This window comes from Sitodiplosis mosellana, unplaced genomic scaffold (genome assembly GCF_009176505.1).
Source record: "Sitodiplosis mosellana isolate CC-2019 unplaced genomic scaffold, AAFC_SMos_1.0 Smas_scaffold_4788, whole genome shotgun sequence".
In the NCBI taxonomy this organism is placed as follows: Eukaryota; Metazoa; Arthropoda; class Insecta; order Diptera; family Cecidomyiidae; genus Sitodiplosis; species Sitodiplosis mosellana.
The window spans coordinates 1-16,763 of record NW_022600030.1 but is presented as its reverse complement, the minus strand read 5'-3'; the positions used below and the strand labels follow the sequence as shown (position 1 = coordinate 16,763).

The 16,763-nt window shown below is 34.7% G+C and overlaps 1 protein-coding gene and 1 long non-coding RNA gene across 2 annotated transcripts; one reads left to right on the top strand and one right to left on the bottom strand.

Annotated features, from left to right (window-relative positions):
• Window positions 1–807: 807 nt before the first annotated feature.
• Window positions 808–4,951, bottom strand: LOC129572353 (insulin-degrading enzyme-like). Its single transcript, XM_055452297.1, has 5 exons — window positions 4,680–4,951; window positions 4,005–4,560; window positions 3,741–3,941; window positions 3,279–3,601; window positions 808–3,157 (listed from the first exon to the last, which is right to left on the bottom strand). The coding sequence occupies exons 4-5, from the start codon at window positions 3,531–3,533 to the stop codon at window positions 2,786–2,788; spliced, it is 627 nt and encodes a 208-aa protein (XP_055308272.1). The 5' UTR covers window positions 3,534–3,601; window positions 3,741–3,941; window positions 4,005–4,560; window positions 4,680–4,951; the 3' UTR covers window positions 808–2,785.
• A 32-nt stretch (window positions 4,952–4,983) lies between these two features.
• Window positions 4,984–6,398, top strand: LOC129572354 (uncharacterized). The gene is made up of 3 exons (XR_008688437.1): window positions 4,984–5,452; window positions 5,529–6,070; window positions 6,171–6,398. It is a non-coding gene; the product is annotated as an uncharacterized LOC129572354 (long non-coding RNA).
• The last annotated feature ends 10,365 nt before the right edge of the window (window positions 6,399–16,763 follow it).

Genomic DNA, 16,763 nt, shown 5'->3' with positions numbered 1-16,763 from the left:
ACGGCCTGCTTGGAACTCACTATACCACTTGTAAACATTTTTTTTCGACATAGCCTCATCACCAAAGGCTTTCTGCACCATCCTCAACGAATCCGCAGCAGAAAATTGATTCCGCAAACAAAATTTAATGCAAATTCTTTGATCAACAAATTTCGACATCGCAAAAAACGAGAAATTCACTTTTAGCAGTCCACAAAACGAAGCGTATCTCAAACACTAATGAATATTTTGACGTGTAATTTGGCAGGGATGTCAAAGACAGTCCTACCAACCTAAAAATAAAAGGATTTTTTCAAATTCCCCAGCGCGCTAAATTTTAAATGCAATGTCACCTTACTTTTCGGACACAGTAGTATATGTCTTTTATGTACTTAAACTATTCACTTTTTCAATCTATTTTTAATTTCACAACGATGGTCTATCTATTGACTACATAAATCTCAAATTTCATGAAAATCGATTGAAATTTGTTGAATAAAATCATCAATCAAACGAAACCATAATCAAAAATCATAAATTTTTCAAATTTTTATTTTTTGACGCAGCGCAACGTACAAAAATGAAAGCTTCGTTTGTTTACATTCGAAACTCGGTGAATTATGTTACATAAATAAACGCACCTTTTTCCCATTTCAATACATTTTCGGTTTGAATATAACTAAATGTTCACAGATACAATACTTTTCCATGCATACATTTCATTCACACGTCAAAGCAGAGACAGTCCCATAAGAAATACATGGGCCTCACTTGAACGTTGATCGTGTGTTATTGTTGTTGTTTTTCTTTCTCTCAATCCATTCCTTCATTCGTACGTTCATTTATCGCTGCCGTTGCTGCCGTCGATGCTAAAGCAGACAACGACACGGTCGCGCATTAACGTTAATTCATGTGTTATTGTTGTTGTTTTTCTTTCTTTCTTTAATTCCTTCCGTAGACTAATTCTCATACTTTGTCACTGAATGATGAGATGTTAACTAATATGTTGAAATGATCAAAAATGATCAGATCAATACCGAAGCAAATGACGAAAGCGAATAGCAACAACATGAAGCTTCGAGAATGTAAACAAAGAGAAAAACTGAACAGTTTGTTCGTTTGTTTCTTTCGTTCCATCTGCGTAATTATCCAAAAGAAGTTGTGTCTAGCTTCCACAAAAAAATTGATAGGATAATTGCACAATTAAATTGATTTTTTTGGTACATCTCACGTTAATAATTGGCACATGCGTAGAACGTATGCATACGATCGCAGCGGAATTAGGTATGCGCGCACGTGCGTGAGTGTGCGTGTGTGTGTGTGAAGAGTATAATTGCATTTTTATATGCTATGCTTATTATGATGCATCTACTTACATACCTATTTAATTAAATGGGCTATGGTCACGTACACCTGCTAATTAGTTATGGTTTGTACATTACGAGAGCATAAGTCGGCGAGCCATATGTTGGCGAAAACCGGTTTGGCAGTAATGTACAAACTACATCTAATCATTTTTAGTTTGGTTAAAGTTGAGAATTATTTGATTAAACAAGTAGATTCGAATCAATTGAATTATCATTAGACCCTCATCTGACCGAGGAAATTCAGGAAATCTTATGAATTTTTTTCTAGTCAAGAACATAATTTTCCTATCCTGAATTTGAATTTTTCAGTAAATATAATCAATTTTCTTGTTAGAAATTGAATTTTCTAGCTTAAAACTCGATTTTTTAATTTAAAAATACCAACGTTTCAGCTAAAATATCGTTGTCTGTTTAAGAAAAGTATGCTTTCTAACCTAAATCATTGGGTTAAAAAAATGTCATGTTTGTTCTAGAAAATTATGATTGAAGTGAAAAAGATTGTAAATTGTGTGAAAGTTCATTGAGAAATGACATATTTTGCACAAAAAAATGGAATTTTCACTCTATACGCACGACATTTGAAATCAATTTACAGTGGTGTGTGGTAAACTTATTTATTCAATATATTTAGTAATTTCCTTATTTATTCAATAGATAAAAATGTTTCCAACCGCTAGAATCATTCAGAGTTTTATATGTTATGATTATAATCAATAAACGTAATAAAATAGATCTATAATTAAAATTATAATCTTTTTTTATAATATAAAAATACCTGCAATTGAAGCAATGAAAAATTTGACCGGCATCACTACACCACTGGTTCCAGGTTCATTTTCAAATGATTGCTCACCTTCACCAAGCTCATCTTCAAATGGTTGCTCACTTTCGATTTGATATATTTTTCCATTTCGCAACTTCATAGCGATAATCAGTTTTGATTGGCTTGATCCCATGTATTCGTAAGAAGTTTTCAAATTACAATGACTACTTAAAATTGAAAACAAAAAGAGCAAAGGCAACTTTTTTCTTAGAAATTTTTCATTTGCAATTCGAATGACATTTTTTTCTTTGCCGTCTTTTCTGTTTATCACATTGTCTGTCAACTCATGTAAACGGGTGGTGTTACTTCAATACAGATGCATGCGTCTGCTTGAAACATTACCTTCCGCAATAATTAATTATTATCGTTTTTTTTTTGCATTCTTCTCTCATTATAATTATATTCATTTAATTGGAGCAGATGTTTTTTCCCACTTTTATCCATACAAGTCATTGACCTCAAAAAACCGGTATGGATGAAACCGGCAAGTTACATCTACTAAATTGGATTATATCTAAATGTCAATGAATCGAATGTTGACAAATTTTAATGACGATTTTTTGCGATATGTGCAATGGAGAATTGCAATGTAGCTTCAAAAATCTGCTCGTTAGACTCAAGGTAGTTGCCCACTCACACTAATCCCATTTGATGTGTTGCTCACTCCGAATCGCAAACCGGCCAGTTCAGCCTCGTACAAATATTCGTTCAGTTCATCTTTGAACAGCTGAACAAACATGTGTGTCAAATTGCAATTGAGTGGATCCGAATAAGCCATCGGGCTGGAGAAGTCAAAATTCATGATTGTTTTCGGTTTTTTGAACTCGGTATCTTGTTTGTACCACACTCGCATGATCGGTGTGTCGTGTAGAATAACTGGATATGGCTTGACTTCTGATTCTCCGGTGCATAGCTCAAAATCGGTTGGTATGAACGGATTCGGCATTGGAAAACTCAAATTTTCATTTAGACCACAACTCTTCCAATCCTACAATGTGAGGCAAGATTTCATGAATAAATTTTATCTTCAGGTTCCCTTTAAAGAATCTCCTTTGAATTGAAACAAAGAAGATAATTGTGATGACAGATTTCATCAATATGATCCTTACCTCGATGACATCTTCGGAAATTGGCTCCGATCGATATTTCGTTCCATACCAATATTCGATTTCATTACAAATTGGTTCGACTTTTTGGCCAACAACGACTAAATCGTCCATCAAATTCTGAATAAGGTCTGGTCGCCAGTCACTGATCAAATACGGTGCAGTCAACACCTCTTCCATCGGATACAATCGCATTGAATGCACCACACTCGAGACCAACAGCAAAGCGGTCTCTTTGTCTTTGAACCGAAATTGCATTTCGCTCAAATTCAAATACTCCTCGAAAATCCATTTCTTCGGACCAACATTCGCAACATGTTGATATACTGTAAATAGAATTTGAATTAAACATTGAACAATGTCGATCAAGACTTTGAATCAAATTCAGAATGAAAACAATTTGATTCGATGCTTTCTCTCAATGGAAAGTCTATCCGTTTCAAATCAATCGCATTTGATACATACTTGAAAAATGATTTTGATAATTTCGTCAATGTTCTCAAATCCTTCTTGTGTCAAATCCACCATGATATCGAAGAATCCAAAGCCACGCGCCAGCGTATTATGGCCAGCTAACAAGCTGTTGGACCAACCGCGGCTTTTTAATTCCGACAAAATGCTGCCTTTTCCCTCATGCCCAATTAAATGGCTCAGATACGCTTCAGGCTGCACATTGGAACAATTATTTTAATAAATCATGCGACAATTGAATCGATTGCTTAGAGTTACTTGCGATATTTGTTCTTCGACCATTTCTCAAACTTTTCCGCATCCGGCGAATAGAAGTGGCGCATCAAATCCATTGTCACATCGAAGTATTTGTTGAGAATGATTTTTTTGTCCACTGCCTCCATTTGACGGAAATCCGAGCGTGCGATATTTGTGTACACAGCATGTACCAATTGATCCACACGCTCTAACGTCTCGTAGGGATCGGCATATTTCAGACTTTCCACCACATTGTCGATGAACTGATACGCAAACCAGATCGGTGTGTATGCAATAATGTCGCAAAAGTGTCACTCAAGATGTAGACCCCAAATGCACGCATGTAAAAGTGCCTTCGGCAGTGCAGGCAGTGTATTCAGCAAGTGGCACACACTGTGATCCGTAATCAGATCGTACTTGAAAGTGGCTTCGGTGTTCAACATAAGGTAGAATACAATTTTCCGCAATTGTTCATCGTATTCAGGCAACGGTCGGGAGGTGGCCGCATCAAAATAGCCTTTTCGATTGAAAAGTGCCAACACCTTTGCGACGATATCCGCTATGTACGGTTCATTGCCTATTGATTTTAGAGGAAGAAAAAAAATGATGAATTGACGAAAACAGTTTGAATAATATGCACAGCAACTGACTTCATTGGAAAAGTGACAGTTTTATTGATGAACCAAACACACTCACCTCCTCGGAATCGAATCTTTGTCAATGGTTTGATGTACTCATTTGCGTAGTTGAAAATCGACTGAATGTTCGCCAAATCGCTGCAGAAATCCATATTATTCGAAATCTTTAGTTGCACCAAGAGCTCGTTCATGCACACCATGCTTACAATTCAATCGCAATTGTTGCGAATTTTGTTGTTGCACTCCGCTAAACTGGATGATGTGATGTTTTGTTGCAAGGCGCAAATTTGTTATTTCAAATGTTTGACAGTTCACCAATACACATGACAATGAACGCAGACACTAGCGCCAATGTGTTCATAATGAAAATGTACGGAAATTTACGCGTAGTGACACATAAACATTCTCTTTGTGTTGAAAAACATTTGTAAACATTGAAACTGGTTTGCTGTTTGATTGAGAATTAAATTGGAAATTTTAAAACTTTTCAATCGAATTGAAATCAAATAAAAACGTCGTTATGGATACCAACGCGAAGCAGGAGAAATTTGAATGTGAATCGACTGGAAACGCGGTTGCTGGTATGATACGAGAATTCCAATTGTCACGAAAGGAGAGTGAGAAAAGAGAACGTGCAACTATTGAGAAGTGGTTTCCTCATTGGTCATGGGATGAATATGCAGCTAAAATTGCCGAAACGGAAGCTCAATTTCCACGACCACCAGAAGTTGTACATTCAGATCCCCAACGTCAGGCTGAATTTGAAAGTATGTGGTATATATCACAGAAAATAGAGGCAGCTAAGAAACGATGGTCTGAATTGAATGCGGAGTAAGCATTGATTTGTTATTCTTATTATTTGTCTCTAGTCTAATCGTGACTTGCTTTGTTTTGTTTTCTTTCAAAGACTAGAAAAAATTGACGGAGGACCATTTTCCCCCGACGGACATAGACTTCACGCGTATTGCGGGGGAAAAAGAATGGAATGAAATTTTGAATCTTTGCATTTCTATTACAAATGTCAATTAGATGACATTTAAAATGTAAACAAACCGCTGTCATTTATTTGAGATCCAATAAAAAAGTTGTTTGCACGAATTGTTTGATAAGTTTTTATTTAACTTCATTTTGAATGGAGTGTGTTATCTGCTTGAATTCAAATCCTGGTGTCTCGTTCCCGGAGTATATGATTCACTGTATACGATGCACTGACACAGCAATCCATGCGAGCTGTTTTGCTGACCAGGCACAAAGGATTGGGCTAGCACATCGCTACGCGTGTCCAGTGTGCAGACTGATTTTGGTTGGAGATGATTGGGAGAATGCCAAAGACTGGTTTGAAGCTAACATTGCCGCCCGATGGTTAGAAAATCACTTGAGACCAACCATGACGGCCGAAGAATTGCAAGAATTTGCACAAAATTCAAGTCGATTTTTAGCTTACATTCGGTAATAAAAAAGTCTGTAAATTTACTTGCCATATTAACAATATTGAAGTTATGTTGATTCAATATTCACTGATGCATACAATATTCCATTTTCATTTCAGATTTGATTATACAATTCCACAAGGGAACAATTAAAGTTTTCGTTCCGTCAGAATGAACCTGCAAATTTGAGACTGAGCCAAACACTTTTGTAAATAAGATGCGATAATTCATTCCAATGTTTACTATGTAAATGAAATTACCATGAAAAATATGTTATTTATTCAACTCAGGTGCAATTTTGTCACAATCTCAAAAGCTTCGAATAAAGAAAGCAAATTTGTAATGAATTGTGGTTTCTTTTTATTTATTACATAATTATTCTTTTGTTAAAAAAAACGGACACAGCCGCCAATGGCCCGAACCAATTGCAGTTAGTCTGATTGAAAACGATACCCTTCGCTTTGAATCGGCCCGTTCAATTGCGAACCAAGTTCGATTTGCCATGAAACGTAATTTAGTTGGTATCACGGCATTCGCTGTAAATTCCTATGATTATTTTAATCATTCGGAATTTGTGTCAGATACATTCGCCGATTTCAAGCCAGCGACTGGTGTCACATTGAATTTTCCAAAACAAAATAGTGGTAATTATCCACTCCTATCGACCGACCAGACACGGCTATGAATATCGCACTGGACGAATTGGCTCAAGAAATAGAACTACAAAAGAAAGTTGTTTTTATTTAGAAATTCGTTTAGAAAAAAACAATAAACGCATAATTTTTCATATAATTTATTGCCATCAATTTTTTTCCAGTAAACAATCAATTGAACAGGCATTTACTTTTCGATAAACAAAAGACGAACCAACCAAAGTGGAGATTATTTCATTCACATGGTCCAAGTTTTTTTTTCCTAAATTAAAAAATAAAACAAAAATCAGATTGAATCGTGTATCAACTGGGAATTGTCTGAACTGTTTTTTCACTGTGTCATTATTTTTCTCGTCTGGTATTTCAGTTGCTTTTTGGTAAGTTAGAGTTTGGATTTAGCAAAACGGAGAAATACTTGATGTATTTTGTTGACGATTGAAGCAATCATATATCAATAGCGCCACCTAACATGATGCAACGTTCGAACGAATCAACACCTCTGTGTACAACGCACACATAGACTCTTTGCATTCACACGAACGTACACACAAAGACTTTACTTTCACACGTACGTATAGTTACAGAGATTTGTGGTTGGTGGCGCTCCAAACAAAGTTTCCACAGCAGTTCTAAACGTCAAACATTGCTATAGCATATGAGCTAGACAGTGTTGGGATTTAGCGCCCTTTGGTTGAATGTCGATGTACGGCTGCACCATGGGGTACAATTCCTTTGAGGATTTAAACATAGCCAAGTCGTTGATAACTATTGTGTTGGGTCGGCGATCGATGAGCTCATTGATGACTGGTGTGCTTTCGATTTCATTCGGAAATCGCGCACCAAAAAACGCAAAATTTGTATAGGAGTTTTTTTTTGTTATCATTTTTCGCGCTTTCCGCGAGACTGATAAGAGATTAGAGATAAGTGTCTTCAGCAATGTTATAATAGATCTTAAGAACTACAACTTTGCCGAAAACACCAACTTGTTATCTCTTATCAGTTCCGCGGAAACCGTGAAAAACCGCGACAACCCGCCAACAATGAACATACATTCTTTTAACCATTTTTTGTTGCAATGAAACATACTTCTCTTTATTGCTACGAAGTTGGACAAACTTGCGTTCTTTTACGTCTCACTAATAGACATGTCATTCATTCAGAAGGGTGCCTTCAAAAAAATTGCGTACAGCGCCCGAGTACTCTGCAGTGGAGGGAATCTGAAACACACCAATCACCAATATTGATGATTCCAATCATCAAGTTGTTAACGCACTATTTTCAGCTATTTTCTGCTATTTTTTTTCACTTTATGCATTATAACATATTTGATATCTATAATAAACTGTTGTTTTCCTAATATTTTGGATATATTAATATATATATAAAAAAACTTTTATAGAGCAAAATATTTAATTTTATGTCATTCCCGGGCGAAGACTATTTATTTGATATGGACAATTTACAAATGAACCGGTGCGGAGAAAAAATTCCCTCAGAATATTTGAGAATTGAATCGAAACATGACATTCGTGTACGAACAAAGAGCAACAACGCACATTTTTGAACCAAAGCGACACAAAGCAAATGTGAGAATCAAAGTGCAACATAACGATTCATGTTGCAGTTTAAAGCCGAAACTTGCTTTGTGGCACTTTGTTTCTCAAATCGGTGTTGTTTCTCTTTGAAACTGATTTCGGGCATGATGCTGTTTGGTTGACGCATGCATATTATTTTTAAGTTAACGCATGCGTAGTGCAATTACATTGCACATGCATTCGATGGCTTCCTCTTTGTGTAAATATAAGTCTCAAAAGATCTACCACCCATCGGGAAAGAAATGTCGATGGCACGAAAGAAGGAAACAAAAACAAAGGAACTAGATGAATGCAAATTGATCGTATGCATGCATTCTGTGCATACGTCAATCGATTATATTTAATTTTTCAGGTTATTAACCTTTTGATTTTTATAGAAAAGATAATTCTTTGTATTCTTGTATGTTTTCGATAATTCTTTGTATACGTTTACGATAGCTGCAAAAAATATTTAATACTAAATCAATACTGAAAGAAATAATAGAAATAAACATAATACAAAGATATTCAAAGTAAAATGTAAAATAAGACAATACAATTACGCGCATGTTTAACTAACGAATGAGAAAAAAAAAACAATTAGAAAAGCTGATGACATTCAAACCGGTCGAACATCGTACTGATTTTGTAATATTAGTATTAGCTACACCTGAAAGCGACATTTCAGTTCTTTTTCATTTATTTGTTTATCTATAATGTTAAAATATATTTATGCAGGCGCTTTGAGTGCCGCAGTAAAGCATTGAGTCTGTTGTGTGCGCACATACTATGCTCGCTATGTAGTCTGTTGTGTATGCGCTGTCTCTTTTACCCTTATTGCGTTACAATACCAGGTCAATGACCTCAAAAAAAAACCGGTGTGGACAGAATGAACAAGATGTTTTGTTGTATGACAAAAATAAAGTCAAGATGCCACGCATTTGTTGTACGTAAACGTATATCGGGTATGGGTTACGGATGAAGAAGAGTGGACAAACGAGATTTTAAGACAGAAATGCGGCATTCAATTCGAAATACCTATTATAAATGATGGTAGCTAAAGTTGAAGTTGAACAGTTTAAAATAAATCGTTGCATATGCAGCTTTGTACCGTTTAAAATATATTTAAATATCATATTCACTACAACGATACTCTCAGCTGTTAGTTCCATTCCATCTGATTCAAATAATTCAATTACAACAGGTGATTTGAATAAAAATTGACGTTTTACTTTTCAATTAATTCAATTATTCTGATTGACATTATATAGCACACAAAGATCTTCATCAATGGATAGAGGTAGGGTACTTTCATATCATCATTTTTTTATTATTTATTTAACTTTTCTCATTAATACGCAGATTGAAATGGGTCCTAATCCTGAAAGAAAATACGCGGTTTGTAGCAAGTAGAAATTGATTTAACAGCATTCAGTGTGATATATTGCTAACTAAATTTTCATGTTATATTTAGCCCTTTTATAACTCCAGTTATGAGCCCGAATTACTTCCAAACTTATGTTTTGAAAATTATCTGGCAAAATTGGAATGTGCCATTGCGTCTTTGTCCAGAAATGTTAATGATATTCATGCTTGGAATGCGATCAAGCTTTATGGAAGGAATTTAATGAGAAACTTCATTGGAGATGTTTTTGTATATTTGAATCGTTGTGAAACATCTTATGGCGGCAAAGTAAAAATATTTCTGAAATCATTGAATAAACATCTAAATGATTTTTCTCGTCCACTTCCTCCTACACATTTCGGAGTAAGCTCTTTTGAACAAAAATATAGTACGAATAGCAATAGAAACTACTTTCTTTATTTTCCAGGCAAGAAATTTATGCGAAGATCTATGTGTTATGCAAGCGGTCCGTGGTATTGTTCTTCCAAATTTGAATTTAGCTAAATATGCAAAACAATATAACACCACTCAAGCTGAACTTTTGAATGTTGCCAATGATCCAATTCTCTTGAATGTTATATCAGAAATGTGTGAAAAAATGTTCAATGTGCAGATAAATTGTTCGTTTGAACGTTACAAAAATATTTCAGAGGAAACAGAACGTATTTTGGTGGAATTTCTTCTCCAAACTTCGATCGATGTTAAACATCATCTAAAATACAATGCTGAACGGGAAAGTGTAGTTCTTCCAACTGGATATATTGAAAATCCATATAAGCATAGGAATCAAGTATATGTTGGTGATTCATTGTGCTATGAATTTTCGGTGAACATCGACAAGTAAAAAATTCTCTTTCAGTTTTTTATTACATTTTTGCTTTGATTCAAATTAATTATTTATTAAATGTATAAGTAACTTTTTTTGATTAAAACAATAAAATTAAGTTTTTTTTCTTGAGTTCATTCAACTAAAACTATGGCTCTTTTGAATTTGAAAAAAAAAATCATTGAACTCTATTTGGATGATTAGCAACTTGATTAGCAATCAAAGAAAAAAAAGAGAATTTGTTAATCAACTTCATACTGCGCTAATATGAAAAATTTTTGATAACGCAAATTGTTGTACTAAGCTAATTCACACTGCAGTTGTTTGAAGTGCAATACGACGATGTCATTATTCTGACCTTAATTTTTTTCGTGTTGTCTCTTGATTTCAACATATTGTAAACTAATGTCTCAATTTCATTATCATACAATCGAATGAAAATAGAAACCTTGCACAGCCATGAACTTTTCCATTTAATTTACCGTAAATAAACAATTGGATATTTGCATTAGCTTGCAATGAATATTGTTGACGATATCAATAGCTGATAATTGTGACAATAATACTGGCATAAATAAAGTATTTTCGCAATACAAATGCTTCAGTCTTATTTGAAAAATCGAAAGGATCAAAATAATGAAAATGGCAAATTTCATTATGATTTATTTCATCCCACTTATCTGTGCTGTTGTGAGTACAGAAATCGTACCAGGTTCATCTTAATGAACGTTTTTTTTATTTATTTATTAAATTACGATCGTTTTGTGTTGGTTTTTGTTTGTGTTTTTTCACAATATTCCATATTTTTCAATTATAAATTTTCTACATTTATTGATTCTATATTTATTATTTTCATTGCGCTGAGCTCTTGGTGGAACAATTTTTTCAGTATTTGGCTTTTAAAACATTCTCACGAAGAATTTGTAATTTATTGTCAATATCGGCGTCATTGAAATTTGACCAATCACATTAAGCTTAACTAATGTCGTTTTTAAGAATATCGTTCACCACAGACCATATCCTTATTGTTTTCATTACAGGAACGAAGCATTGCGGTAAGAATGCATTACCGGTGATGACGAGAGACCTTTCCCTGTGGCATGGAATTGACGGGTAAGAAGCTTTTAGTTTTTAGAATAAGAAATTTTCTCTAATGAATTTTTTATTATACATAGGTGCTGCGCCGGTCACGATCAGTGTCCGATATCAGTTTCCCCAAATGAAGATGACTTATCTCCAGACGGTAGCTTAATACTGTTCCATAATGACAAAAGTAAGCATACTCAACATACAGATTTCTTATTCGATCCGTAAAAAACACATGAATATGAACTCATCTGTTCGCGAAAAGAAGCGAATCAATTTTGTTGCGAAAATTTATATTCGAGTTCAAAAGAACCCATCAAGGTTAGTTCTTTATGAGATTTGTTCTCATTTTGTTCACATTTCAGTACTAAATAAATACTATTGATATAAACATTGACTCGTTAACGCTCGTTAATAAAAATCATGAAATTGTTTGAGTTGGAAATCGTTAAAAACATGGAAATCCTCAAGAGGAAATATCCATCAATGATATCTGCTAACTGTTTTGTGGAATATAAAACAATGGTGAATGCCATTCATTCACATACCGGTTTCATGTTAGGAGAATTAATGGTAAAAGTTTTGGACCGGAAATTCCCACAACATTATTGGCTTTCCTATGAGGACATCATCGACTGTGTGATGCATTGGTAGTTCGATTTACGTAAGGAGTACGCATGCAATGAATTAACAGACTGCATGTTAAAACGTATTGCGAGTATTTACTTTTTCGCTTTCCATGAGTGGAAAACATCTTTCGCAGAAAGTGAATAGAATATTGAACGTGTATAATGTACATATAGTGTACAAAAATAAAATTATCGATACAATGATCAAACAAAAATGTCTATTTTTATTTTAATTTCTGAATAGAGAAAAGAAGCAATTTATGAAAATAAAAAATTTTGAAAAAAAAAAATTGAAATGATTTCAAATAGCAACAAAAAGGTTGTACTACTGTGTCCAAAAAGTAAGGTGACATTGCATTTATTTTGAAAATTCTTTATTTATTCTTCCAAATCAATTCCATCGCCTTCAAAGTAATCCCCTCCCGATACAATGCACTTATGCCAACGGATTTTCCAATCTTCGAAACAGTTGAAAAAGTCGACTTCAGGGATGGCCCTCAGCTCCGTCTTCGCTGCGGCTTCAATCTGCTCTATCGTCTCAAAACGGTGTCCCCGGAGCGGTCTTTTGAGCTTGTTGAACAGCCAGAAGTCGCACGGTGCCAAATCAGGTGAATACGGTGGTTGTGGAACGATATGAGTCGAGTTTTTGGCGAAATGTTCACGAAGAATGATCGCATTGTGAGACGATGCATTATTATGGTGCAAAAACCAAGAGTTGTCTTTCCACAATTCCGGCCTCTTTTGGCGGATAGCGTTACGCAAACGACGCATAACACTCAAATAATATTCCTTGTTGACTGTTTGACCCGGGGGAAGGAATTCATAATGCACAACACCCCGATAATCGAAGAAAACAGTCAACATGACCTTGATTTTTGAGTGACTTTGGCGCGGTTTTTTTGGTCTCGGCTCACCTTTGGCACGATATTCGCTCGATTGGTCGGTTGTTTCCGGGTCGTAAGCATAGATCCAAGTCTCGTCTCCAGTGATCATGCATTTCGTCTTGTCAATGTAGTCAGAAAGCATTGTTTCACACACGTCAACTCGACACCTTTTTTCCAAAAAATTCAATGATTTCGGTACCAGTCGAGATTTGACGCGTTTGAGGCCCAAAACATCCTTCAAAATGGTATTGACTGAGCCTTTCGATATGCCAATATCATCAGCAAGGTCTCTAATCGTTAATCGACGGTTTTCCAACACCAAATCTTTAATTTTTTGGACGTGAGCTTCGTCGGTTGAGGTTGATGGTCGCCCAGCACGCTCTTCGTCTTCGACACATTCACGGCCTGCTTGGAACTCACTATACCACTTGTAAACATTTTTTTTCGACATAGCCTCATCACCAAAGGCTTTCTGCACCATCCTCAACGAATCCGCAGCAGAAAATTGATTCCGCAAACAAAATTTAATGCAAATTCTTTGATCAACAAATTTCGACATCGCAAAAAACGAGAAATTCACTTTTAGCAGTCCACAAAACGAAGCGTATCTCAAACACTAATGAATATTTTGACGTGTAATTTGGCAGGGATGTCAAAGACAGTCCTACCAACCTAAAAATAAAAGGATTTTTTCAAATTCCCCAGCGCGCTAAATTTTAAATGCAATGTCACCTTACTTTTCGGACACAGTAGTATATGTCTTTTATGTACTTAAACTATTCACTTTTTCAATCTATTTTTAATTTCACAACGATGGTCTATCTATTGACTACATAAATCTCAAATTTCATGAAAATCGATTGAAATTTGTTGAATAAAATCATCAATCAAACGAAACCATAATCAAAAATCATAAATTTTTCAAATTTTTATTTTTTGACGCAGCGCAACGTACAAAAATGAAAGCTTCGTTTGTTTACATTCGAAACTCGGTGAATTATGTTACATAAATAAACGCACCTTTTTCCCATTTCAATACATTTTCGGTTTGAATATAACTAAATGTTCACAGATACAATACTTTTCCATGCATACATTTCATTCACACGTCAAAGCAGAGACAGTCCCATAAGAAATACATGGGCCTCACTTGAACGTTGATCGTGTGTTATTGTTGTTGTTTTTCTTTCTCTCAATCCATTCCTTCATTCGTACGTTCATTTATCGCTGCCGTTGCTGCCGTCGATGCTAAAGCAGACAACGACACGGTCGCGCATTAACGTTAATTCATGTGTTATTGTTGTTGTTTTTCTTTCTTTCTTTAATTCCTTCCGTAGACTAATTCTCATACTTTGTCACTGAATGATGAGATGTTAACTAATATGTTGAAATGATCAAAAATGATCAGATCAATACCGAAGCAAATGACGAAAGCGAATAGCAACAACATGAAGCTTCGAGAATGTAAACAAAGAGAAAAACTGAACAGTTTGTTCGTTTGTTTCTTTCGTTCCATCTGCGTAATTATCCAAAAGAAGTTGTGTCTAGCTTCCACAAAAAAATTGATAGGATAATTGCACAATTAAATTGATTTTTTTGGTACATCTCACGTTAATAATTGGCACATGCGTAGAACGTATGCATACGATCGCAGCGGAATTAGGTATGCGCGCACGTGCGTGAGTGTGCGTGTGTGTGTGTGAAGAGTATAATTGCATTTTTATATGCTATGCTTATTATGATGCATCTACTTACATACCTATTTAATTAAATGGGCTATGGTCACGTACACCTGCTAATTAGTTATGGTTTGTACATTACGAGAGCATAAGTCGGCGAGCCATATGTTGGCGAAAACCGGTTTGGCAGTAATGTACAAACTACATCTAATCATTTTTAGTTTGGTTAAAGTTGAGAATTATTTGATTAAACAAGTAGATTCGAATCAATTGAATTATCATTAGACCCTCATCTGACCGAGGAAATTCAGGAAATCTTATGAATTTTTTTCTAGTCAAGAACATAATTTTCCTATCCTGAATTTGAATTTTTCAGTAAATATAATCAATTTTCTTGTTAGAAATTGAATTTTCTAGCTTAAAACTCGATTTTTTAATTTAAAAATACCAACGTTTCAGCTAAAATATCGTTGTCTGTTTAAGAAAAGTATGCTTTCTAACCTAAATCATTGGGTTAAAAAAATGTCATGTTTGTTCTAGAAAATTATGATTGAAGTGAAAAAGATTGTAAATTGTGTGAAAGTTCATTGAGAAATGACATATTTTGCACAAAAAAATGGAATTTTCACTCTATACGCACGACATTTGAAATCAATTTACAGTGGTGTGTGGTAAACTTATTTATTCAATATATTTAGTAATTTCCTTATTTATTCAATAGATAAAAATGTTTCCAACCGCTAGAATCATTCAGAGTTTTATATGTTATGATTATAATCAATAAACGTAATAAAATAGATCTATAATTAAAATTATAATCTTTTTTTATAATATAAAAATACCTGCAATTGAAGCAATGAAAAATTTGACCGGCATCACTACACCACTGGTTCCAGGTTCATTTTCAAATGATTGCTCACCTTCACCAAGCTCATCTTCAAATGGTTGCTCACTTTCGATTTGATATATTTTTCCATTTCGCAACTTCATAGCGATAATCAGTTTTGATTGGCTTGATCCCATGTATTCGTAAGAAGTTTTCAAATTACAATGACTACTTAAAATTGAAAACAAAAAGAGCAAAGGCAACTTTTTTCTTAGAAATTTTTCATTTGCAATTCGAATGACATTTTTTTCTTTGCCGTCTTTTCTGTTTATCACATTGTCTGTCAACTCATGTAAACGGGTGGTGTTACTTCAATACAGATGCATGCGTCTGCTTGAAACATTACCTTCCGCAATAATTAATTATTATCGTTTTTTTTTTGCATTCTTCTCTCATTATAATTATATTCATTTAATTGGAGCAGATGTTTTTTCCCACTTTTATCCATACAAGTCATTGACCTCAAAAAACCGGTATGGATGAAACCGGCAAGTTACATCTACTAAATTGGATTATATCTAAATGTCAATGAATCGAATGTTGACAAATTTTAATGACGATTTTTTGCGATATGTGCAATGGAGAATTGCAATGTAGCTTCAAAAATCTGCTCGTTAGACTCAAGGTAGTTGCCCACTCACACTAATCCCATTTGATGTGTTGCTCACTCCGAATCGCAAACCGGCCAGTTCAGCCTCGTACAAATATTCGTTCAGTTCATCTTTGAACAGCTGAACAAACATGTGTGTCAAATTGCAATTGAGTGGATCCGAATAAGCCATCGGGCTGGAGAAGTCAAAATTCATGATTGTTTTCGGTTTTTTGAACTCGGTATCTTGTTTGTACCACACTCGCATGATCGGTGTGTCGTGTAGAATAACTGGATATGGCTTGACTTCTGATTCTCCGGTGCATAGCTCAAAATCGGTTGGTATGAACGGATTCGGCATTGGAAAACTCAAATTTTCATTTAGACCACAACTCTTCCAATCCTACAATGTGAGGCAAGATTTCATGAATAAATTTTATCTTCAGGTTCCCTTTAAAGAATCTCCTTTGAATTGAAACAAAGAAGATAATTGTGATGACA